Source organism: Anabrus simplex, chromosome 2 (assembly GCF_040414725.1).
Source record: "Anabrus simplex isolate iqAnaSimp1 chromosome 2, ASM4041472v1, whole genome shotgun sequence".
Lineage (NCBI taxonomy): Eukaryota > Metazoa > Arthropoda > Insecta > Orthoptera > Tettigoniidae > Anabrus > Anabrus simplex.
The window spans coordinates 37,551,178-37,579,143 of record NC_090266.1 but is presented as its reverse complement, the minus strand read 5'-3'; the positions used below and the strand labels follow the sequence as shown (position 1 = coordinate 37,579,143).

Genomic DNA, 27,966 nt, shown 5'->3' with positions numbered 1-27,966 from the left:
TGCTGGGTTGAGTACAACGTTAACTTCGCACTTAAGTTTCCACACAACATTGCCGCAACCTTCAGATTTCCACATAACCCGAGTTGTTCGAAAGTAGTGTTCATATTCATTTTTAAAATGAAAGTAAGGCTCTTCAGTCTGAAGCACAAGTTCAATATCATCATCATCATCATTATTATTATTATCATCATCATGTTCCAGTTTCCTGGGTACTGTTAATGAGCCTCTTTCACTTCTCCCTGTCCATATACAACTTGTCATGGAGATCATCACTGTCCATCCCCTGGTAACTAGATCAACCTTGATCATGTCCATCCATTGGGTTTTAGGTCTTCCTGCAGGTCTTTTCCCCTCCACTTGTCTTTCCAAACTTATTTTGGCTACAAGTTCAATATAATAAATAACATTACTATACCTGTAAAAAATAATAGTTTGTGAAACTTACAGTTATGTTATACTGTATATTAAACTCTGACAGGTTGGAAAGCTTTTATGTTACATTTAACTAAGTCAACACTGGAAAGTATGGCTTCCTTCATAACAGACTTCATTTATGTTATATCTGCTATTTACCATGATACAGTTGTTCCACAGTATTCACATTCAAAATTAACAAACATGACAAGACTAGATACCCCTTCACTTCCTCTAAATGAGAATTAACTTCTGTAATGAATATCTGTAACAAGAGAATATGCCTCATTCCATCTGAAATACCACAATATGTTGCCATTAAATATGAAAGTCAGGCTTGTAGAAAACATTAGTTCTTCCAATAATCTATTACTGTGTCTGGCTCCATGGCTAAATACAGTGCTGGCCTTTGGTCACAAAGGTCCCCAATTTGATTTCCAGCAGGGTCAGGAATTGTAAGCATAATTTGTTTATTCTGCTAGCATGGGGGCTATCTGTATGTGTTGTCCATTTCATCCTCATCACAACGTGCAGATCGCCTACAGGTATCAATTGGAAAGACCTGCACGTGGCAAGCCAAATTTGACCTCCGACACTCCCGCACTAAAAGCCATATGCAATTTCATTTTCTATCAGTAACCATTGATGGAAATAATTAACAAGTTAGGAAGATGTAACAGACTATGAATTCCTGAATCAGATTTATATTTTTCTTACACGTCACACGTTATAACAAGCAAACTCCTCTTGAAATTTGAATAACTGAGAAATCTTCATGGAGCCGTGTTTGTGTTCAGATCCCTAGAGATCACCCTAGTACCTGTACTCTAAATTTACTTACCTTTCCTCTCTTCACCAGCAGAATACACACTTGCCACCACTGCCATTCCCTTCAACAGGTCAGCTGCATATAATCACTCATTCTATTGCTATAGGAACTAGACTGTGGAACTGTTTCAAGGAACATCTGTAGCATGCACTCTTTATTGCCATTCAGGTCTTCATAAAGATATTACCTCTTCGATGCATAAAACAATGGTGTGTATCGTGATGAGTGGAATGATAGTGTCTAAATTCTATGGTTAATTTTCATTAAATTCAGTGTATTAGTAGTTTGAATACATGAGCATATTTTTGAAGGGGTTATGTTGCATATACTTGCAATTTCTATTACAATTGAGTTTTTATAGTTCATACTAATAATTTATGCTGTAAAATAATGCGGCCCTCTTACCGTACATTTAACCACGAGTCCTAACTTCGCAACTACAGAAGTACCGTCAAACGGGGCAATTTCGGACGGTTGAGGTTATTTTCATCTTAACCCACGAAGAGAATCGTAAATTGTATTATCCTAATAGTAAGAAATATATCCAATTATGCAATACCCTACAAAAGAAAAACATGCCAACATATATGTTCCTGAGAAAACGAAAAGTAGTGTCCAAATTCACCCCGTACATTGGGGTGATTTCGGACGCAGATGCTTATTAAACTGCTGCCCGAAGTTTCAAAGCGTACTAGATCATTTGACACAAATATTCCTTTATTTTAATTCTATGTTCTGTTTTTGTGTTATGATACTTAAAGACTTCTGGGGGGGGGGGTCCAAAATATGAATAGCTGATTAAAATCATTGTAATGATTAATGTAATATGTTACTGATCGATCTTTATTTACTGACAAGGTAAATTTAAAATTTTCCCGTCTAAACTGAAATATTAAAGTTACAAACCACACATAAATCCTACTAAAAGGTCATCATAAATTTTCTTACAAACGGCAGAAATAGTCATGTAAAACAAAAGGTCGATACAATGAACATGTAGCTGTCATGACCTATAAATCTACAGAACATTTTCTCTGAAAATAAACATTCCTCTCTTCTCAACTTGGGCTGGAAGTATTTTCAAAATTTGTTCTTTAGCTATTGTATCGTAATCTGGGATGTCAGGGAACACAAACACTTTTCTGCTGTTTTTATGTGGGCGCGAATATTGGAGGCCACGCCAAAATACTGCCACGTATGTTCTTTGTTCCTCAACTTGTATTTATAATCTGTAATAAGGATAGCCTCTTCTTGCAACACCAGAATGTCATTACCTTCATTGTGTGTTTCATCACATTCATTTTCACTGCTGCTGCCAGCACTACCACTCGTTGCTGCATTTCTTGGCGGATGTCACGGCCAAAAATAGACTTCCCAGCAGGAAAATTTCATTCGCGGCGGCGGGAAGTAGAAGGTTGTGTTGGAAGGTAACCAACTTTCTTCATCATTTCCTTCTTCATTTAGCAGTGGTTGTCCTCCCATTTATTTTTTGGATGTAACTTCCTGCATTTTATTTTTAGGTTGGACCAAGATATACCATACAAATCAAATGCTTCCCTACAAGACAACTTGACAATATCACGTACGGCTTTTTCTAATAGTTTTTCTTATGTAATCACACCTTGACGTAGCTCTTTTCTGCCTCTGAAAATTTCTAGGCATTGTCCGAAATCACCCAGACCACTTTCCATTTTCAATGAAATGTGCTTAACACACTACTTTTCACTAAATCACACCAAAATAGTACAACAATCATTTATAAACACTTCAGACAGTTGATCTCGCTAAGAACCATAGTTATAATGCATACCTCCCAGTCGCGACAATCAAAAGTATCCACTTAATGATAATGCATGAACTTTCAACCACGCCAGCACACGCTGAAAATTTTCAGAAGTACGAAGTCGACTCTTAATAAAATCCACGGAACGCGGAAAATATAACCTCGAGGTCAAACTAAAATGTGCGCGGAAGTGCAAAGCAGCGGTGACTCATTGCTATGCAACAAAAAAATGGCAAATCTACCATACTGTCCGAAACCACCTCTGTCCGAAATTGCCATGTACGACGGTAAATAAAATAAAGGAATTTGTACAGCAGAAAATCTTACTTCTCACCCAGGTACAGAACTATGTTCCAGTAGTGTCCCATATCTATGTTAAATGGGAGTAAAATATATGTAAGTCTATTCTAAAGAATAAGTTTACTTTAATTAACCATCTCAAAACTTACAAGACAAATAATGATGCGTTTTATTTCTTGAAATTTGACAGTGACAGTACATAGGGAATCTGCCATCTGAGAGACTGCCCTAAATGCAGATCTGTAGTGATAGATTCAAAAATACATTTTTTTAAATTTTTTTTTTTATCACAGGAGGTATAGTTATACCAGCCCAATTGCCCACAAATAAAATTACTAAAAATGTAATACAGATCTTTTTAAATGTATGTGGAGAATTATGAACGTAATTTGCATTCCTATTTCATTGCACCAAACCGTGAACTTCCTATTAAATTATGTTGAATAGGGAAATCTTTCCAGGCCCCAATCAGCGAGGTAAATCGAGTTGTAACAATGATAAGCATTAGTTGTACACCTCATAAATACAAGTTACAAAACAAATCCAATGCAATATACTTGTTGCACTTAATTGTGTGTTAAGAATACTTAGTGGCATGAAAAAAACAGAACTGTCATAAAAATCCCAATCTTTAATTAAGCATTGCAGGTAGGGATGAATGGACAGCATACATAATGAAAGAGCAAAAGGAAGTCACATGGAGAGACCCATTCTGTTTCTCTCCCCTATGTCAGCTTCATGGAGGGGTCCCATATCCTCTATCTCCCTCACAAGTTTAGTTAAACAACAGGTTATTCCAAGCAGCAATCATTTTACATTTCAAGTAAAATAAAGCATAAAAGGCTTAATATTTACAGGCATGGGAGTTGTTTAGAAAAGGAAGATCAAATTGAACCCTATAAATGTAAGCTTTATCACACATCTCAAGTTTACTACTGCACACATTTCCCATTTCTGTTATTACTGACCAAAAGGATTACCAGTCAAAGATGGCACAACATAAACTCGAACACTGTAGCAATGTGAACAGGCAGAGTACCAAATTTTTTTTTTCAAATTTTCACATGAACTCCTAAAAAGTACTAGCATCAGAATTTAAACCTAAGGGAGAAATGTTACCTGAAATGATTTTCAGCATGGCTTATGTATGTTAAGCAGATCAAGTAAACTTGACAAGAATAGAACTTCTTACCAGACCAAGTGATTTTCAATCATGGATATCATTGCATGAGATACATTCTTCTGATCATTGTTGAGCCCTGCATCCAGATCCTTCTCAAACCGGTGTGCTAACTCCTTCAGAATTATGGTACTGTCTGCAATCTCCTCGCCATTCAGTTCGATGAAAGGCAGCTGACCCTTTTTGGAACGGAATTTCATTTTATGATCCACATTCTGAAAAATAAATAAATGTGTTACTTCATTTGAATCTTACGAGAAATTGTTACGCATGTACTACAAAGCTTATCAAGGTATTTAGGGGTTGTAATAAGGATGTAAAGGAGACTGCATGCAAGTTGCTGGGAAATCCAGAATATATTACACTATTGTTTCCGTGAATGGGATTGAATTTGAGAATTGGAATATTCAAAACAAAGCAACAATTTGCTGTGGGTTATTCCCAAGAAGAGTTAAGAAAATGTTCCAAACTTTGTGTTGGGAAGACTGGAGCTAGGAGACAAGCAGCTCTACTAAGCAGGATGTTCTGACGTGGAGAGATGCATGGAATGATTGATGAATAAATTTGAGTGGTGGTTTAAAAAGTAGGAAAGATTACAACATGAAGATAAAATTGGAATTCAAGAGGGCAAATTGGAGCAGATAGTTGTTTATAGCAAGAGGAGTTAGGGATTGGAATAATTTACAGAGGGAGATGTTTGATAAATTTCCAACTTCTCTGAAATTATTAAGGAAAAGGCTAAGTAAGCAAATGACTGGGAATCAGCCACCTGGGCGACAGCCTAATGCAGATCCGTGCCAAGTGCCTAATCGACCGACATCCTAGGGAAACTAACATTTAACATAAGGGATAAATGTCAAGAATCCTAAATACTATATGTTTGATTATTTTAGTTACATGTTAACAGCCTACTTCATGTAAAATGTCCATGCCACTTCATACAATTTTTACATGGACCATTTTAATGGGGGTCTCGCTGCAATTAACATTAGCTTTTGCCATCGAGTGAGCAATTTTTTATGAATACAGTGAATATATCTTTTCCTTTATTAAAACAATCGTCCACAATTTTAAAACTGTCCCACCCAAATGCTTGCCATCCACACAGAGAACCTCTATGTAACAATTCTAAGATTACCTAGTCAGTACCAGTAAACTGTCCCCATGCATATTCTCAAAACAGCAAATTTCAAGTGAGGTAGCAATTTCCAGTTTTTAGCTGTAATGTAATGATCAGGGTGAGTGGATGTCTACTATCAAACTATGCACTCCTGAACCAACTGACTGAAAAATGAAAATTTGTTATTACTTTGATACAGATTGACATTGTCACTTTAGTGAATACTCTTGCAGAACCTGTAAATTTGAGGGTTTATTTAAGTGGCTTAGGTTTCAATCTACTTTTCCACAACAAATAAGTGCAATTCCAACAGTATATTCCATTAATTTGTAATCCTCAATTTGGAATAAAGGATTACTTTTTCCAAAGGACGAATCTGTCAAAATTGTTTGCACTTCATTTTTCAATTTCTTATTTTACTGCAGCAAGAATACTATTCTGAGCAAAGATACTTCAAGGAGATGAACAAGTTTTGCCTGAGGTAGCGCAAAAAAAATTAAGGACAGTGCGAGCAGAGTGAAACAAAAGACAGGGAGTATAGGTAAACTGATGATTTACTTGAGTTTAAAAGAGAAATTCAGAACACAATGCAGAAACCTCTGCTCAACATTACAATCTACAGAAATGCAAAGAAAGTTATTAGTAACAAACCAATCACTTCTTTCCCTTGTCTGGAGAAAGCAATATCCACCAGCACAAAGAAGTCAAGTTATTGTACTACAATGTGCTTAAGAAGCGCCAAACCCAAACCCCATGGCACTACAGCCCTTGAAGGGCCTTGGCTTACCAAGCAACCGCTGCTCAGCCCGAAGGCCTGCAGATTACGAGGTGTCGTGTGGTCAGCACGACGAATCCTCTCGGCCGTTATTCTTGGCTTTCTAGACCGGGGCCGCTATCTCACCGTCAGGCAGCTCCTCAATTCTAATCACGTAGGCTGAGTGGACCTCGGCTTAAGAAGCACAAACCAGAATTTGCAAAAGTTAAATTCTATATTCCTCCAATATTTGGACTTTTCAGTGAAAGGACACCCTACATTGTATACAGCTATTGTATCTTAATAGCCTGCTAATTCTTCTCAACTGCATATCATTAAAGAAGTGACTTGAGATTTTATTGTTTTACTACTATGAACAATCTTACAATGGGGATGCTGCCAATTTTTTCTTGGTTGACTAGTTTAATGCTGTCCCTGGATAAAGTTTATTTAGGAAACTATGGTGTACTACTTAAAACAGAGTTTGAAGTCATAGATCTTAAAGAATCTGGGATAGTTTTTAACAATTAAAGTCCACATTAAAATTGGACATGCCAACCATACCCCATAGTACTTCAGCATGGAAAGTGGAATTGCACGCTTGAAAAGAATCAAACTATGCATGTCACATGTATATACAGTTATTCTTTTACCATATTATCTGAAAGCAAAGATGATCTGTGTTACAAGTGAACTATGTAATGCGAGTGGAATGTATTTTTTTGAAGACTGTAAAATACGATGTGATGTTTTATTTTTATTGACCTAACCTGTACTGTTTAATGTTGTAACATAGGCATTTGTAAATAGTAGAATTCTGTCTATAGTTCCTGGAAAGATCCAGAAAGTTACATAACTTTTGTACAGGGTGTGTTACTTTGTTGGTATGTGTTCTAGAAAGTGTGTTCTGCCTATTCTGAAAAAATATGACTTTCGCGATCATGCATATTCTAGAATGTTAGTCAAAGTTCGCGATCGAAAGTAAGGTTGTGATTGGCGAGTCTAGGTGGCGATACGGAACTCGTGCACGCTGATTGGCTGCCTCCAAGGCCGGAATTTCCTATATATAGTGAGCGAGGCAGTGTTCGAATTAATTCTCTATCCTGAATTCTGTCGGTCTCGGTTTATCTGTCTGCGAGCAGCCTATCTGGTTGACGTCCCCCGGCTTCCGGGATGGCACTCTCCTCGGGTAAGCACTCTAATTCCGTTCCTGCTAAAATTTCCGTAATGTTCCGATTTGCTTATCATACAGGAGTCTGCCCTAACCTCGCCTAGATTCACCAAATGAGTTACTTATGACGCCTTAGTTTTTCAGCTGGACTTACCTGTTCGTTTCCGAGGCATTCCCATTTCTTGTTTCACTAAAATATGTATATTGTAGTTTAACATTTTCCTTGGGGGTTGCCTCTGGTAGTTCAGTATCACTTGAGGTACGCTAGATTTTGGATACCCTGTAAATTGCGTTGTACTACTGCATTGGTAACTAGATGTATAGTTGATTTGAAATTTGAATTTACACTGCTACGAAATAACCTATGTATATCACTGAACTTATAGCTCATAACTTGGAATGTATTTGTAAAATTATCTTGTAAATAATATTTTTAAAATCTAAGGATCTCTGTGATTTATTTCGGAATCCGCTATCTAAGCAATGTCCATGCCTTTGGTCGGTTCCCAGCCTTTTCATCTCCCCGGTTTGTTGTTCACTAGTTGGCCCTACTGATATTTACGTACATGTTTTGTTGGAGATCCGAGTAATGCCAGCTACTGTTTTTCCGAGTGTGTAGCGATTTCTTATATTGGGTAGTTTGCTCTTACCTTCCCCTTTTAACTCTCTTTGTGCCTTGTTTTGTGTTACCCCTGTAGTCCGAGGTAGCAATCAAAGTCTGTACATTCAACATAATCCCTATAGAAATATTTCAAGAATACTGAATTGCCAACAACTAGTATGCATAATGAGAATTCTCATTCATAGTATTTTTCCAATTGATGAATATGTTCTTGTCCCAGGAACTACGTATTTCACAAATTTTTAAACAATGTACAGGTATATGTATAAAGTGTATGAAACTTTTCTTAGAGAGTTTCAAACAGCTGGAGCTGCGATCTAGGGAAAGACGACCACCTCTTCACATAACTAAGTGTAATGAGATTGAACTATGAAATAAATCAGATAATGGGCTAAGAAAAACTTGTCAGATCAGAATATATTCTGCTACCGTATTCAACAGTAGATAGTACTACCTGCGACTGTCTGGCCAAGGGTCTGGCGGCCGATACCAAACCAGGCAAACCAAGGGAAGACCAACAGGTGGGAGCAGAGGAGTTTCCTCTTAGGTTTGATATGATGAGAACTTTGTGTGGGAAATAACACAAATTCATCCGCTACTGCCTTTCAGCGAGGCAGGGGACTGCCAAAGTCCAAGGGAGACCACCCTGAACCTCTAGGCCAAGCAAGTCAGTACACGAGTACAGTTGCTTTCAAAATGAAAACTAGGCTTGGATAGAAACATTCTGAATGTAGACAATACTTGGAAGTACTCTTAGAACTACTGTAATGGCGTCACATCAGATGTTCATTCAAGATGCACCGGGCGAGTTGGCCGTGCAATTATGGGCGCGTGGCTGTGAGCCTGCAACCGGGATAGTGTGTTCGAATCCCACTGTTGGCAGCCCTGAAGATGGTTTTCCATGGTTTCCCATTTTCACACCAGGCAAATGCTGGGGCTGTACCTTAATTAAGGCCACGGCCGCTTCCTTCCAAATCCAAGGCCCTTCTTATCCCATCGTCGCCACAAGACCTGTGTCGGTGCGACGTAAAGCAACCTAGCATAGCATTGAAGATGCCCGAGAAGAACTGATCATTGAAACAAGCTTCTGACTGGAACCTAAAACTTAATGACTAACAGGAAAATGCAACTAAATCATGGATTTAATGAATTGTAGAAATATTCACATCCTAGGGCTAAGTGAAACTAAACTGAAAGGTTGCAACCGAAGAATGTTAAGAGCATGGACATAAATTATACTGGAGTGGTAATCCTGCAGTGGCGAGGAATGGAGTGGGTTTTATGCTCCATAAAGATACTTATAATGTAACAGGTATCTCGTCAATGAGAGATTAATCAAAGCTAAAATATGCCTAAATGGAGAAACTCAAACTGTGATCTAAGTTTATGCTCCCAAAAAGTAAGCTTCCTACAAAAACTACAGGACATCATTGATGAAGATAATGATAATTGCGGATTTTAATGCCTTTGCTGGCGAGATGTTTTTACAGTGCACTATGTCTTCTGGTATGGGCTATATCAAATTTGTTACTTTCATTGACCTGTCTCAGTCTCATCCTTGGCTTTGACAATATGAATGACTGAGGTATGAGTGATGCTAATAATACCATTGCTTATGCAGCGAGTCCCTGTTATGAATGGTGTGAAAATATCGCTCATAGGGTTGGTTGGTGCATGCATTTCAGTGGGCTTGGCATACTGATATGTAATAGCAACAATTGGCTCGGTAAGGAAAGCAACGGGAAACTACCTCACTCATTTCCCTAGTACGCCTCTTCAGTGACGCCTAGGCTATTTATGACAGCTGTTGATGGAGCTGCAGAGGATCAAACCAGCCTTTGGGCTGAAAACCCAACATACAATACATGAGAGATACAATGGACAGTATTTTGACAAGCTCCTAAATGGCCCTAATGACCCCTCTGTTGAGGATGTAGGACAAAACAATAGAGCAGGGCCTCTCAGAGCACATGCACCTGGTGCATGCACTGTGCACGGTGCAAAAGACAACTTCGCTTGATTGACCAGAGTGCAGACCCCCACTCCTCGATTTGGAGCAATAGCGCTGTCTCTCTTTCCCCATGCCTGTCTTGCTCGCTCCGCCTGTGTCCCTCTTCCTCACTTGCCCCACACTGCTCCAAATCAGAGCCGAGTTGAGCCAAGCTTAGTCGAGTAGCCCAGAGAAGTGCTGGTCCGAGCTGAGCCGAATGGGACCGATGCACTGTGCACAGGAACTCTGCGCCTCAATTTGCACACGTGAGATTTTAGGTGTTTGAGAGGCCCTGCAATAGCGGAAGAGCAAGCTCTCCATAAGAAAAGTGGTAAGTCAGGAGGTGATGAAGTTACAGCTGACATTACAGCTGCTGGTGCACAAGGAATGCAGTAGCTGTATAGAGTTCTCAGAACCATATGGAAGGATAAAATACCTGAAGACTGGACAAAAGGGATGATAGTTCCTATCTTTAATAAAGGGAGTAGAAGGAAAAGTGAAAATTACATAGGTAATACCCTATTACATGGCCTTAAAACTATGGAGAATATCATTGAAACCAGAGTTAAGGGATATACTAGAGCCTATCTTAGAAGAGGAACAACATGGCTTTAGGGCTGGAAGCAGCACAACAGATGTGATATTTGCTTTGAGGATGATGGCAGAAAAACAATAGGAAAGAGGAAAAGACCTAATTGTGTTTATGGATCTCTAAAAGGCATATGATAATGTTATTAGGTCAATTATTTAGAGAAGTCTTAGAAAACTTTATGTACCGGAGTACCGTATAGGAAGATCCAAATGCTATATACCAATTGCAAAAGCTGTGTCAGTATTGGAGACTGCCACTGAATGGTTCTATACAACTAAAGGAGTACAACAGAAGCCCTCTATTCATAGCAGTTATGGATACCATTTTAAAGGAACTGAAAGGAAAAGGTAATAAGATCTTCAGGCTCTTATGTTTGCAAACAATGTGGCAATATGGGATGGAACTGAGGGAGTGCAAAATAATCTGAATGCATGGTGTAAGAAGTTTGATGATTACAGAATCAAATTGAACCCATCAAAAACAGTAGCACTGAAAAATCAGCAGACACAACACAGAATGCAACATAAAACTACAGGACCACCAATATGAAGTAGTACACCAATTCAGATATTTAGGAAGTGTAATTGCTAGTAATAAGAGTTAGAAACAACAGAGTAACCAAAGGCTAACTTTTACAGTACCTAAGACATGAGAAGGTCCCACCAAGAACAAAAATCATCCTGTACAAACAATATTTTATTCCCATCCTTACATATTCTCTGAAAACCTTTACACTAATAAAGTACTGTAGTAGGATTCAAGCCTGTGAAATGAAATTTCTTAGAGCTGCCCTCCAAAAGACATGAGTATCACATGAAAAATGAGATCCGATCTAACCTACGTCTAAATGAATCTATGGAAGAAAGACTTGGGTTATCTAGACTTAAATGGTTTGGGCATGTTAAACGAATAGCACAAGGTTACCATGTGCTTATTTGGAGAAGAGAACAACAGGTAGAAGACAGCTGGAAAACCAAAAAGATTGATGGACCAACTGAGGGAAGATGTGGAGAGAAGAGGATGGAACTGGAAATCTGTCATGGACAAAATCTTTTTGAATAGGCAACTTCGGAAGACACTTTTTCAAACATCCTACCCGGCTTGCCGGAAGGGCAAATCGATGATGAAAGGGGTCAAAAGTACAACTGATTAAGTGCATTAACGAACAAAGTCAACGAATGCAGCTGCTACAGTGTATATGAACACAAATACTGATATGCATATTGAACCCTCATAGGAAGGGGATCCTCCTCTAGAATAAACAGGATCACTTTAATATAGCGTTGGGATGGTTTGTAGCTGTACATTCCCTTAAAACCACCGCCACCACCACCACCGCCTGAAGGTCACTTTCCTTGTCTCTTGGGTTTCTCCAGAGAGCTGAATGGTGAAGCTAACATGCAGGAAAATGAGAGTTCAAGTAACTATTGGCTGCTCCACAATTTCACAATGTTTCCAGTGACAATATAAGCAAATGGCAATATTGCAATGCAGGAAAGCGTAAATGATGGGTCGATTACTGGCAGCACATACCATCCTAACAGTGCATTTAACAAAAATGTCTTTGGTACAGAGAATATGCAAACACACAAATCTAGATGTTTCATCTGTACAAACCTTTTCAGTTTGGCTTCAAATTGAAATGTCAAGAAATTTATGAAGACCTACTTAAATTTGAGGAAGGGACGTGAGGGACTGCCAACAAGGACAAGACTTGGCAAGAGATAATCGAAAGTGATCAATCTCCAGCCAAAATTTTATTATACTGTTGACAAATTGTATTAATGGTTTTATGCAATGGCAGATGCATCAATTTTTAAGTAACAAAATTCAAGTAGACAAAGGTGCTTTGAATTTCACTACCATTAGGCAAGAACATTCATCACTAACCGAAATGGTGAAATCAGATTCTCGATCTTTAAAATCTCTCGTATCCCGAACGGCATCCTGGTAGTTACAGAGTCAATCTATCACATAATGATATTTCTTACAAACTTCAGTTAACATTACTGGTCTTGTCCAGGTTTTGCAAGTCGATGACAGATGAATTAGGAAGATTTGCTACTCGATTACCAACTCTGCAAAGAAAAAAATGTGTTGACAATTCATGCTTTTGAGATGGAACTTCCAATGTCCAAAAGCAATTCCGGATTTTTATTTTAAGAATTCCTTTTTTTAAGAGTGACTTGTCCGATTGTACCCCCCCCCCCCCAGCCCCCGATAGTTAAGTAATTTAACAATGATATAGAAATAATTAAGAAATGTCTCCTGAATGAAACATTTTTATGGCACCCTTTTCTGTTAATATTCAGTAGGCTCCAGTTTAATTTCAAAGAATTGAGACGGCTTGAACGCAACAACTGTAAAAGATACGTATTACAATATTCCATTTCGTAAGAACTTTGAACAAAAAATGCAGAAAAGGAGAGAGAGATTTCGTTGAATTTTTTTTTTTTTTTGAACAATTATTTCTATGTCTCATGAAATGTGCCAGCCATCCCATCTTTCCCCACTTACTCGCGACCCCTCTTTCGCGGCTCGCTCTTAACCCGGGGCTGCCCACCTGGAATGGCCCGCTGTAGGGTGTCGTAAGAGAAGACAATTTATAGGACACCTGCTGCCTGGGCGATAGATAATTTCTAACGTGAATCTTCCAAGTAACACTCACTGTATATCAACATGAATTTTGTTTTGGAAACTTCGTGAGCTTTGAGTGTAATTTAATGACTGCCAGCGACGATATTCCACGTGGTGATAGCTGTAAGGTATAATGTCTCCAACACGATGCCGTTTTATCGTTACGACGGATCTGAGATTTAAAATCACGAAACTGTCCCGAATTCCGATTTGTTGAAGGTTTGTATATCTTAGATTCAGACTAGCAGCTTCTCATTTTGATACTTTTTAAACGCCCCCTGCAGAGCATTTTTCAGTGAAACAACGGAATTGATCCTTGAAACAAGGAGGTTTAATTGTTTGGTGCTTCGTTTGGAAACTAATGAAATCTGAAGTCTTCCATGTGATACTATATGCGATTGCGTGGGATGGTGATAGAAGGTCCGGGGTTTGAAATAACTAATTTGATTAGCAACTAATTTTCCGGACTGCGAGGGAAGGAGCAATCTAAATTCTCGCCGTAAGTCGTCAAGCACCACTAGCTTACAGGTCCATCGTGGTGGTGTCTCTCTCTCTCTCTCTCTCTCTCTCTCTCTCTCTCTCTCTCTCTCTCTCTCTCTCTCCCTCCGTGCGTTCACCTCGTCTCCGGGTCCTCCCCACTACCTCTATGAAGAGCTGGGAGCTAACTCAATGCAGTTTGATGGCACACAAATACGGACGTGGTAGTAACAAGAAAACTCGGGAACTGTATTACCGTGGGTAAACACGGTACAATAGAGAAGGGCGCCCACACTGGTAACACAGAAACCCCGGGAAGCTTTGCGAGCTCGGCCGGGCCGACACAGTTATTGATCGCGAGGAAGCCGCCCTCTCCTTCACTTAGCTGCACTCAGCCATATCCAGGATGGTCACCGGACAAGACTTCACAGCTGCGGGTGTGAACAATCTAGTTCATGAGCATGGTTACCTATAAACCTTTAAATAAACGCCAGTCCATTCTCACTCTGTGTGAACTTCTCGAAGTCTAGTTTAGACTTCAAGGAATAACTTGTTACCAGTGTGGGCGCCTTTCTATATCGTACGGTGTTTACCGACGGTAATACAGTTCGAGTTTTCTTATTACTACCACGTCCGTATTTGTCCGTATTTTAATGTTGTGAAACGCGGTAAAAAGTCAGATTGTGAGTTTCACAAATACAAAAGTCCTCTCAGTTTTAATTACTGCGTTGATGGGGTGGAAGTTCCTTCTGTCGGATTTTTTATTATGGACACTATTTAGGTTTTAATTACAAACGAACCAATAGGCCTATTGCAATGCGAGTTATACCAATATTTTCCTTGTTTAATTGTACATTAGCGTATATAAGACATTGTTTTCGACGTTCATTAAATATATATATATTTTTTTGTGGTTGTAATAAATATTGCCCGGGTTTTTGGCTTCTCTAGGAAGCCCTCACTTAGGAATATATACAAGGAAAACTACTTGTCTGGTGGTAATGAAATGTTTGTTACAACCACATTTCTTTGTAGTGTAATACTCAAGTTACAATTTTTTTAACCACCCCGAAAGAAAGTTATTTTTCTAAAGCAACTCTTTCTCAGCCTAGGATAAACGTACGACAGCAAACTCGGGCTTGTTTTGAAGCACTGTCATGGTTGTCAGAAACTACAACTGTAACCGTACAGTGTGGTACTGAATTTATGAAGAGTAATAATGAAGGGAGGTTTTGTGTACGCCGGACCGTGCGATTAACAGCAGGCCGGGTGGTGAAATCGAGTGCAGTGTTGCCGCGTTCAGTAGATCAGTAGTAATCACGCGCGCAACGAACACAGCCTTTCATTTACTTTCAACCTTCAATTTTATTTCCTCTTATAAATTCCACTTCCCATTATCTTTCCTCATAAGGGCTTTGGATCTTCAATAACAGGTTTAAAAATGGTTGAATCGGTGCTTCTGTCATTCATGTTTATACTGGCTGGAAATAAAGGACATTTTCAGACAGTCCATCTTTTCCCCAGTAGTCGTCTTCAATTTTCTTAGCGTGTTTAATACACTGTTTCCAGAGTTCAGGGGTCACGGTTCGTAAGGCTTCTCGGCATGAAACAATTGCTTCCATACCTCTACCACTTTCTGATATGTTAGCCATATTTGTTTTTGCGATTTTCCCTTTTACGTACGCCCAAATGAGCTCGATTGGATTCAGCTTGCAATGGGCCACTGGTAACCAAACAAGCTGTACATCTGGTCGAAGTCGTTTAGTCAGTTGTTCCAGCTTCTTTACCGGTGTTTGAAAATAAGGCCTACCGGGCGAATTGGCCGTGCGGTTAGGGACGCGCAGCTGTGAGCTCGCATCCGGGAGATAGTGCGTTCGAACCCCACTGTCGGCAGCCCTGAAGATTTTCCGTGGTTTCCCATTCTCACACCTGCAAATACTGAGACTGTACCTTAAGGCCACGGCCGCTTCCTTCTCATTCATAGGCCTTTCCTGTCCCATCGTCGCCAAAAGACCTATCTGCGTCGGTGCGACGTAAAGCAAATAGAAAAAAAATAGGGCCCGGCAAGACAATCAGCTCTGATTTAGTCAATTTGTTATAATCGTTAACTCCAGGTGTTAGTAAAATATTCTTTGATGTTATCCAAAACAACTTCAGGTTTCAGCCACGACAAGTTCGGGTTTTTAGATTAAGGATGAACCATCGTATGATATGGAGCTTGATCTATAACGACAGCCGACCTTTGAGGCAATAATCTCAGGACTTTCGTGAACCATTCTTCGTAGTAAGTCTGAGTTCATCTCATTGTGGTAATTGTGGTAATCCCTACTTCCTTTCTTGCCAATAAAACAAAGTTCTGCACCGTCAAGAAATCCTTCACTTCCGATGTGTAAAATTACGAGTTTCCCAGTTCCAGGCGGTGGTTTGAACTTTCCACACCATCTGTAAATTTGCTGAATGTACCCTCTGTACAAATTATAGTTGTCAAAGTTTTTTTCTAAAGCTTCAACCACGTTTTCTTGCCAACCATATTTCACAGTATGGTTCTGTCCGCACCAGGTCTCGTGTGCTTTTAAGTCTAATTCGTCTAAGGTACGTATGTCGGGATGCAGCAACTGTGGAATTTATAAGAGGAAATAAAATTGAAGGTTGAAAGTAAACGAAAAGTTGTGTTCGTTGTGCGCGTGATTACTACTGAACTACTGAACGCGGGAACACTGCACTCGATTTCACCACCCGGCCTGCTGTTAATCGCACGGTCCAGCGTACACAAAACCTCCTTTCAATATTACTCTTCATAAATTCGGTACCACACAGTACGGTTACCAGTGTTCTCCCTAGGAACATTTTAGCGGGCGCACCGCCCTGCCGTTTTTACAGTCCGCTCGGCGAACATAACTTAGATACACGGTAATTACGTAATATTAATACGTATGTAAATCATTGCGTACTCCAAATTGAACTGTAAGTACTGTAAAACTGTTTATTTAAATGATAAATCATTGTTACTATAATTATATCAATTACGTTAGAGTTTAAATGTTTAGCTAGACTATAGTGTCATGCGCAAACTGTTTGAATTAATGTGGAATCGCACGAGAGAATTAGATTCCTCATGACGTCAGAAACCCGTATGGCACTCCGCATGCTGTCCCGGTGTTTGATTATGAACGAGCAGTAGAACGCTAGAACGTCTTGTTCGAGATAACACTAAAATAGTTACCTGTCTGATATTACTGGTAATGCCCTCTGTGGATCAGTGGTAGAGGTACCGGGTTCGAACCCGGCAGAGGTCGCCGGATTTTTGAAGGACGACACTCCATGTCGTACGTCAGCATGTAAAAAAATATCTGGTGACATTTGGTATTTACCCGACAAAATTCACTGATGCGGTTTACTTTGCCATCTAGTAGGCCTACAGTAAAACTGAGCGTCGAAATTTACGAGCAAGCAGCCATATGGCGTCGAATTAAGACATTTCCACACGGTATCTGAGGACTTATAATAATAATAATAATAATAATAATAATAATAATAATAATAATAATAATAATAATAATAATAATAATAATAATATTATTATTATTATTATTATTATTAATGCCCTAAGAGGAATAAAACTAAATGTTTTCTTATTAATTTTTTTACGTAGTTACCCCCGCCTGGGGAGAACACTGGGTTACAGTTGTTTCTGATAACTATGACTGAGTGCTTCACAACAAGCCCAAGTATGCTGTACCTTTATCCTGGGCTGAGAAAAGAGTTGCTTTAAAACTTTCGGGGTGTTGAAAAAAATTGTAACTTGAGTATTACACTACAAATACATGTGGTTATAACAAAAATTTCATTACCATCAGACAAACAGTTTTCCTTTTATATATTCCTAAGTGAGCGCTTCCTAGAGAAGCCAAAAACCCGGGCAATATTTATTACAACCACAAATAAAAAATATTTAATGAAGTCGAAAACAATGACATATGCCAATATAGAATTAAACAAGGAAAATATCTGTATAACTCATTGTAATAGGCGTATTGGATCGTTTGTAATTGAAGCCTAAACCCGAGTGTCCATAATAAAATATCCGACAGTAGGTGAATAAGGAATGATCATTGGGGTAATCATATAAATATGATTGTAAATAAAGGGTACAGATCTCTGCACATGGTTATGAGGGTATTTCGAGGTTGTAGTATGGATGTAAAGTAGAGGGCATGTAAATCTGTTAAGACCCCAAATAAATTATGGTTTCAGTGTATGGGACCCTCACCAGGATTGCTTGATTCAAGAACTGAAAAAAAAAAAAAAAATCAGAAGAAAAGCAGCTCGATTTGTTCTGGGTGATTTCCGACAAAAGAATAGCGTTACAAAAATGTTGCATGTTTGGGCTACTTGACTAAGTGGTATGATCCGAGCTGTTAGTGGAGAGATGGCGTGGAATGACATCAGTAAACGAATAAGTGAGTATCTTCATATTGTGATCTTTCCTACTTTTAAAGTTGGAATTCAAGTGCACAGACTGGGGGAAATATTCGTTTATAGGAAGAGGAGTTAGGGATTGGAATAACTTACCATGGGCAACCATTTAAGAAAATGCTAGGAAAGCAACAGAATAATGTTATTTGTTTTACGTCCCACTAACTACTTTTACGGTTTTCAGAGACGCCGAGGTGCCGGAATTTTGTCCCACAGTTCTTTTACGTGCCAGCAAATCTACCGACACGAGGCTGACGTATTTGAGCACCTTCAAATACCACCGGACTGAGCCAGGATCGAACCTGCCAAGATGGGGTCAGAAAGCCAGCGCCTCAACCGTCTGAGCCACTCAGCCCGGCGAAAACAACAGATAGGGAATCTGCCACCTGGGCGACTGCCCTAAATGCAGCTCAGTAGTGACCGATAGTGACATGTTTTAATTCCCCAAGTAAGAGAGCAGGAAATCAAATTCCGAGTAACAGCAAGGAAATGCGCACTGGATTACCAGAGAAGGACTTTAAGACATACCTAATAGTCGAGAGCATTCAACCTCTTTTTGGAGGCTAGAGCAGTTGCGAAGACCTCGCCAAACAGATCCTGAAAGTGATCGATTGATGAATTTGTTATAGAGCCTTGACATTTGAAGTGTATACGTAATAGCAATCGAAGACATCATTCGCCGAAGTTTAGCTGTTCCTGCCATCTCATAGTATCAATGAAGAACTGTATAACGAACTTGGAAATATGAACAATATGTATACAATCAAGCCAGCGATGTTCATATACGATGCTTTGAAAGAATAATGCGAAGTCTGTTTCTTGGAAGAACGATACGAGTCCACTGATAGGCTATATTTTTTTCATTCATAGGTTTTATAGAAATTCAGACTAATTTAGCAATAATCTTCTAATTTATAAATATATACTGTACATGCAATCTTCCTACAGGGAAGTCCGAATTGTACACTTACTCAATTTGAAACAGGTTAATTTTAAGAAAAAACTCTGATCAAGTGTGTTCTATACTATGGCATTACGGGACTGAAGTCATACCAAACATACTCTACAAAAATTGTTCAGGGCTAAACGAGAACTCCAGTGTGTTTCGGTTCTGACACTGCTTGAGTCAGGCTCCATGGCCAAACGGTTAGCGTGCTAGCCTTTGGTCACAGGGGTCCCGGTAGGGTCGGGAATTTTAACCATCATTGGTTAATTTCGCAGGCACGAGGGCTAGGTGTACTTGGTTTCTCCATTTCATCCTCATCACGACTTGCAGGTCGCCTACAGGCGTCAAATCAAAAGACTAATCTGGCGAGCCGAACATGTCTCCGGACAATCCTGACACTAAAAGCCATATGCTGTTTCATTTTCTTCCAGCGAAAGGCCACTCATTTCAGGACTGCCTTAAGAATTTGGGCCTACCAAATAAAATGAAGTGTGCAAAACACCTAATGACTGACTGCAAGCAACTGAAAATGCAAGAAGAAATCCAGAAACCTCTGTTGTAGTAGACTGTAAACATTTTTCAACAGTGAGGAGAATTTCTGAGCGAAGTTACAAGAAGTGTTCCTCCTCTAAACGAGTTCAGGCTCACAGAACCTGTGACGATCCTACTACTTATATAAAATCGAAGATCGACATACCTCAACTTACCACCTGAAGGAGAAGCCTCTACCTCCACAGTTGCCTACAGCCTCATTAGCACATTTTGAAGCGGTTTTGTAACAACGCAGAAGCTCAACGAAAACTTCAGTTCATTATGAGTAACGACCATTAACGATGATTCGGTTATGTGAGTGATATTTCAGAAGATAAAAGATTTATCTAGAGACTAATGGTCATTGATTTTTACTAATATTTTACTATTTTCATTGATTTCTCCAATATTTTACCATGTTCTTATATTAATAAATTTTGCCACTCTTCTGTATTGTTGAAAGTAGCCGCTGTGCCATATATTAAATATGATGCAAGAGTAACCGTTATAAATATGGTCTTTCAGAATTAAGCTTAAACCAATTAAAAAGCTGTAATTTCTGGACTTAGTATCACTAAACCACCTGTTGCCATCTCTTGATAGATGCAGTATTTTTGCACCTGTCTTGGCACAGGCCAGAGCAAAGTGTAGCTTCCACCGTCTCATCCATGGCTGTGACAATATCGAAGCTGGTGGGGTGTGGGTGGTGCTGAGTAATGACATTTCGAACACAACTAGTGTCTGAGCGTTATGAAACGTGTTTGTAGGATCAGTCTTGCTGCAGTAGCACCTTCTGGTCCAGTGAGAAAAGCAATGGCAAACTACCTCGCTCATCTTGCCTCGCCTCATTTGGGCTCTGCCATTAGTTTTTGCAGTTTCCCTGTAACTGCATAGCCTTTGATGGTGCTATTTGAGGATCCAACCAGCCTCTGGGCAGATCTATTTACTTTAACGAAAAACTTCAAATTTTTATAATTAAAACAAGATAATAGTCCGTAAACTTTACAATTCGGTTTTCACAAAACCCTCCAAAATGGACTTCGATCATTAAGTCCGTATACCCTTCATTTGAGCGGCTAGAACCACGACGCTGCAACCGGAACATCCAGCAGGTGCATTCTCACAACAGAGCATTTTGATATAAGCCTATGTATTTAACTTGAAAAAGGAGTATTCAAAATTAAGTTTCTTATTTACAAAGTACAATCGTACGGGTGATTTCGACCACGTACACCAGTAACTGCAACAATTTTTGGACTGGGTATAAAACTTAATAATTAAAAGTTCCCCATCTACATTATATTCTTTTCTAAAAATGCTCGAGAGCATAATTACAAAATAATTTCTGTCACCACATCATTACCGCGCCCCAGACACTAGCCGCACGAGCTATATACTGTACTAGCAAGATACCCGTGCTTCGCTACGGTATTATACTGAAATTTATAATTGAATGCTTATTGTTTTAGATATATAATCAGCCGAAATTCGCGATCTGAATCGTTTTCTAATAGATTACGGCAAGTTTCCTCCCATTTTTTAATCTTTCTTTCGTACTTGCCGGGCTAGGTCCAGATATTCCACCCGGTCAGTTGGGTCCCTAAATATTTGCCATCTTTTCCTATAAGCATTTTTAATATGGATCAAATCCTTCAGGAGATCCGGCTTGATGTCGTCTTGGGTGCCTTGGCGGTACTGAACCCACGGCCGGACTGCATTCTTAGTCATTACCCGTCCAGGACCCGTTTCCAGCCCGGTCCACACATTTGTCGACGGTCCAGAACATTATTATTATTATTATTATTATTATTATTATTATAGATGTTCTGGACCCCACAGCAAGACGCAAGACCGCTACTTGGCGGTAAATTACATCTGCTGCCATTATCCTTGATGACAGTATAACCGGGCGAGTTGGCCGTGCGCGTAGAGGCGCGCGGCTGTGAGCTTGCATCCGGGAGATAGTAGGTTCGAATCCCACTATCGGCAGCCCTGAAAATGGTTTTCCGTGGTTTCCCATTTTCACACCAGGCAAATGCTGGGGCTGCACCTTAAGGCCACGGCCGCTTCCTTCCACCTAAGCCTTTCCTACCCCCATCGTCGCCATAAGACCTATCTGTGTCGGTGCGACGTAAAGCCCCTAGCAAAAAAAAAAAATGACAGTATGACCAGCACCATTGTCGCCCGTCGGCAAGTGCCCAGGATTTCTGGCGTTACGAATGACATACTTCCGTGCATTATCGACCTTATTATAGAGGTGAACAATTTGACGGTCAATCTCATTCCTACCGTTTATTTAAAATGTGTTTACATTTTTATTTAAATGCCAGGAGAATATACTATGTTCTGAGGAAAAGATGGCTGTTGAAAACGAACCCAGGAAAGATTAAAAATGATCGGTTTATGATCAGAATAAGTACATCGAAAATCTACAGCCTGTTTGCAGTCATTCGACAGGGTCAGGAATGGAATGAATAAAGCCCCATCTAGCGGCGACAATTGGAATTGTGCCGGCTGCCGAAGCACTCCTCTGGGGCAATGATCGATGAATGACAAATGAAATGAAATATTGGACAGTGTTGCTGGAATGAATGATGACAGGGAAAACCGGAGTATCCTGAGAAAATGCTGTCCCGGCTGCATTTTGTCCAGCACGAATGTCGCATGGAGTGACCGGGATTTGAACCACGGAACCCAGCTGTGAGAGGCCGGCGCGCTGCGGCATGAGCAACGGAGGCTCCTTATGAGTACATCATGAACAGTAAAATCAATTGGTCTCACCTCCTTTTAACCCCACGCCGTTAAGATTGTTTACCCCCCTCCCCCCCAAAAAAATAAATGAAGGCGTGTCTCGCCATGTTTAAAGGAGATTCCAAACACCAATGTCCACGTGTATTACTTTCAGTTTTGAGATATAAGTATCCTCATAAAAATAATTCACTTTTATCACTTCCTTTCACACTCTAATCCCCTCCCCCCCCCCCCCCCGCCCTAAGTGAACTTTCCGGCAAAAAAAAATACTCGTTTCTTTAATAGTAAAAGATCTTCTAAATACCAATTATCACGACTCTAACTTGTCGGTTCTTAATTTATGTGTTCTCATGAAAAGAATTCGACTCCTTTTCACTCCCGCCCCCATGATGGTTTCCGCCCCAAAACGCGTTTTTCTTTCTTTTAAAGGAGATCCAAATAACAATTTTCACGTCTGTAACAACATTAGATTTATTAGATGTATGTATTCTCATACAATTAAGTAAATTATTCAATTCTTTCACTTTCACCCCCCCCCCCCAACCCCTTCATTGGATTCTTCGAGAATACGTGTTTCTTTACTTTTAAAGCAGATTCCAGATATCAAATTTGACGTCTGTAACATCTTCATTTTTGAGATATCAGTAGCCTAATCAAAAGAATTCCACACCATTTTCAGTCACATTTACACCCCCCCCCCCTCCAGCCAAGTGGTATTTCCGAAAATAAAACACACTTTCCTTTATTTTTATAGAGATAAAAAAGATCATTTTTCACTTCTGTAACATGTTAAGTTTTTTTGGATATACTGTAGAAATTCTCATTTTAAAATTTCACCCCCTTTTTATTTCCCCTTAAGTGAAGTTTCCAAAAACAAATCACCTATGTTTCTTTACATTTACAGGAGATTTCAAATACCCACTTTTTACGTCTGTAACATTTTACGTTTCTCAGATATTCTGTAGATATAGTCTATCAAGTAATTCACCCCCAATTTGTCACTCCTGTTTAACCGCCATTAAGAAAAAGAAAAAAATACGTGTTTCTTTATTTTTAAAGGAGATTCTAAATACCAATTTTTTACATCTGTAAACATTTAAAGTTTTAAGATGTAAACACACTAATTTTAAAAATTCACCCCCCCTTTTCACCCCCCTTTATTTGGATTTTCCAGAAACGAAAAAATACCTATTTCTTTAAAGTAGATCCAAAATAGCAATTTTCAGGTCTGTAATATCTTCCGGTTCTGAAATACAAGTAGCCTCACTAAAGGCATTCAACCGCTTTTTCACTCTTTTCCACCCTTCCTATTGGGATTTTCCGAAAACAAAAAATACGTGTTTCTTTATTTTTAAAGGAGATTCTAAATACCAATTTTTACATCTATAAGCTTTAAAAGTTTTGAGATATACACTCATTTTAAAATTTCACCCCCCCCCCCTTTTCACATCCTTAGCGACGGAATATCCAAAAATCCTCTCTTAGCGAGCACCTACATCTTAATATGAATATATGCTCAACATTTCATTTCTTTATATCCAGTAGTTTTGGCTCGGCGATGATGAATCAGTCAGTCAGTCAGTCAGTCAGTCAGTCAGGACAAGTTATTTTATATATATATATAGATTTACAATTATTTCTGTGTTGTGACGAAGGTTTACTCTAATACCGCGGGGCAATTGATTCCAATGAACTGTATGTACGATGAAGATAATGTCCAGAAGCCAGAAGACCAGCGACATACTGTAGTTTCGAACAGAGGCGGCGGCAGTTCGAGTTAAAGATTTTATAAGGAAGTCACTCCCAGAAATCCAGAGATATAGATTCCAAGTAAACTGTGCCTCCATATTCGTAATCGGAAGGTGGTATAAAATTACAAACAAGCCATCATTTCTAGTATGTCCTAGAACTTGAAGTATCTTTCCAGTATTAGTCTGGTGGGGGAACCGGGGGGAACCGTACTGAGGGTATCCATACCCAGGAACGAGCACCTAAGCCCTCAGCTTTCAAACCCTCTAATGCCACAGCCTTAGTGCATGCAGTTATGACACCAGAAGACTTGTGCGGAAAATAAGAGTCTTAAGTTATACACCAAATTAATTTAGCAGAGTTTCTCTTGAAACATAGAGCGAGTTGGCCGTGCGGTTTGGGTCGCGTAGATGTTATCTTTTATCCAGGAGATTGTGGGTTCTAATACCAGCAGCGCTGTGGCAGCACCAGCGTCGCTCAGAACTTGTGCTTCTTGCATTTCTTTGGTAGGAACGAGTGTTTGTTTTATGTGTGTAATCTCCTTCGTAATAAAAAAACTTGTACTTTTTGAAGATCTGTTCATAGTATGGGACGGAATAATAAAGTATAGATTATAGAAGAAGGATAAAGGGGATATCTGCTAACTGCTTAATCGTAGGATATATGACAAGCCCTGAAGATGGTTTGAGGGTTCCCCATTTTCACACAAAAATGCTTGGACCGTGCCTGAAGGCCACGGCCGCTACCATCCCAATCCTATCACTTTCCCATCCTTGCGTCGCCGAAAATTTTCCATGTGCTAACGCGACGTTAAAAATCACCAGCAAAAAAGAATTTCTCTGGAAAAAGAAATTAGTACCAACGGTCTGAATATACTCTCCAACAAACACAATGACTGGTCAGGCCGAAAACTTAGGTCATGAAGCAATAGGAGAAATATCTTCACGTGTATGTAACCAAAGGAATGCACAAAGTGCGTTTCAAGAAACTACAGGAGTTGCTGGATGGAATGCGTCCCAACCGTATGTTATGCAGTTTCCTAGCAAGACAAGTAAGAGTTATTCGTGATACAGGTGGTACAGTATATATCAAGTATATTTCAGGTTATTTTAAAAACATGAAGATCTCTAAGAAAGCCTATACGAATCCATACATTCATTCATGAAGCATGACTCCACTATAGAATGAATTGAAGAAATGAATCACTAAAAATTTATCTTTTTAAGGAAATTTAATTGAATAAAAATCGGAGCTTAGTCATTTACAGATCTGTTGTTTTGGAAGGTAAGATTTTAATATGATTAACGCACTAATCAGTGGGCTGGCGATCTAGTGTATTACATAAGATAAAAGGACCAGACGTTTTAGAATGCACCTCCACAGCCTGAGCATGAAATCGCTTTGAATACAACCGTTTTTATCCGACTACAATGACCTTCCCTTTCTCAAGTTTTCCCATTCGAGATAGAAATAGGAACGATACTCCCCACAGACTACAAGGACAGGACGGCGGGTCTTACATTCTTAAATACTGTACGGAGCAACATCACTACGAGGATAGGAAGCGTCTTAACACTGGCAAGATTCATAGAATGTACCGACTACAGAGTCCTAAACTCACTATTATCACCATAGATCTACCTCCACTCCAAAATTGCTCCAGTCTAGTACAGAACTTTCTGTAACATGGAACTCCATACACGGGTATACTGAAATATGTCACTTAAAATCCCACGCAATGGAACCGCGGCCACCTGTGAGAAGCCAGAGATGCCACTGTTTCGGCTATCACACCCAACCATATAAACTAATTTAACCAAAGCAAATGAGAAGTCCCGAAGCAAACCTCCTAAGATTGAAGTAACAGATTCTGAGAAGCATTTTTTTATTACGTTGCGAAGTACTTCAAATATTGTCTAGTCACTTTTTAACATATTTTCATTCAGTTATAACCAAGCAAGTTAAAGAATGGGCAGGAAAGCATAGAGCACATGTTCCGCGACCGAGCGAGCCGACTGCCGGTTTTGGGCCGTATAACCGATTGCTTGTATTCGAGAGATTGTGGGTTCGAATCTCAACGTCAGCAGCCTTGAATATTGCTTCCCGTAGTTTTCCCATCTTCTAAGGCTACGGCCGCTTCCTTCCAAATCCTAGACCTGTCCTAACCCATCGTTGCCATGGAACCTGTGCGAACCGATGCAACGTGAAACTAATAGGAAAAACAAGCATTGCGCTATTGAAGTGGACGACTCATTCGCGATCTGAAAAATACATTTCAGGAATTAAAGATTCGTTGCCATGGTCAGAAAAAAGTGCTTTAGAGTCTCTTATCCAGACATTTAATTAAATACTTCGGTGTCACTCTTGAAGTGCATACAGAATTACGACGGACCATCAGTAGATTTAGCAAAAATTGTCGAGTGAATTCAGCTTTGTGACTACCCAGTCCAGGTTTGAACAGAGTCTCTGCCATCCACTATGGAAGGAAAGTTTACTGGTTTATTGCTGAGGCCTTGAACACGCTAGATTATAGAGCTGTGCAAAACGATGCGTAGACTCGTTCAAACTCATTTGTAAGAGATGGATCTCACGTCTTGACTCATTCAAACTTCCTGCTCGAGCCACTCTGGTTCTTTGTAACGCTCATTAACCAAAGCTCAAAGAGACTGCTTCATTGAACTAATGAGTCAACGGAACTGCCCATGCTGTCTGATCAATGAGCAGAGACTAGTCTGGGCAGATCCGAGAGGCTCGGCAGTTCAAGCGACTCCCTCATCGGAACAACCGTTTGTACAGCCTCCTCCATTGCCCAATTACCGCTAACACATTCAACGCTTACGCATAAAGCAGAGACAAGGCAACAACTCCCAGGCTGATCACTCACTCAGCATCTGAACAACCTAGAGGACTGGTGTACCAAGCAAGTGATCGAGTTTCAGAGTTTAGGTTGCCACAGCTGAATTGTTCAAATCCCGCCCGCCTTCATCGAGCAGCAATGAGACTGGTTCGAGTCTGTCTATACTCGTAGCAGCAGGCTACTTGTGCCTAGCGCCTGACAATGTGCAACCACTCGGCTACGCTCGGGTGAGATCTGTCCAGAGCACCTGGATGCTAGGCGCCTTTACACAACAAGCATAAAATATTCTTAAAGCACACAATTGTGAACTGCGTTTTTTACTTTCTTCCTTTCTTTGTATAATCAAAAGTAAAAGATCTGAACAGCATTTAAGTAGTATCTTGCGATGGATATGATGCATATGTTTCTCCACTGCAACAGAAAGTGATCACGCATTTGCAAACAGGCGCGTTCTGAGTTCTGACCAAATGAGCTGATAAGTAGAGGTTGAGAGGTATAATCTGACGAAATGCGTTCAGACTCGTTCCACGGCTCTAGTGGATGGATATAGCGAGAAGAGACAAGATGGCGGCGTGTGCAGAAGTGACGCTGAGTGTTATGCGTAGTATTATATTTTTGGTGATAAAGAGTGTAGTGCAATACTCCAAAAGTGCTACAATCGCTTCAGATAACCCTCCTGGATACCTGGAAAACATAATTCTATTGGAAAAACTATTGGTGAGTGAAAAATGTAGTCTTAACGGTTTGACGTGGTGCAGTGCTGAAAGTCTGGGGATGGCAGCCATAG

General features: G+C 39.7%; 1 protein-coding gene across 1 annotated transcript in view; it reads right to left on the bottom strand.

Moving 5' to 3' along the window:
* Nucleotides 1–27,966, bottom strand: part of fax (failed axon connections) — a 301,195-nt gene that overhangs the window by 131,346 nt on the left and 141,883 nt on the right. Inside the window, exon 2 of the mRNA XM_067140266.2 lies at nucleotides 4,519–4,721. Coding sequence (XP_066996367.1) covers nucleotides 4,519–4,721 — 203 coding nt within the window. The remainder of the gene's footprint in view (nucleotides 1–4,518; nucleotides 4,722–27,966) is intronic.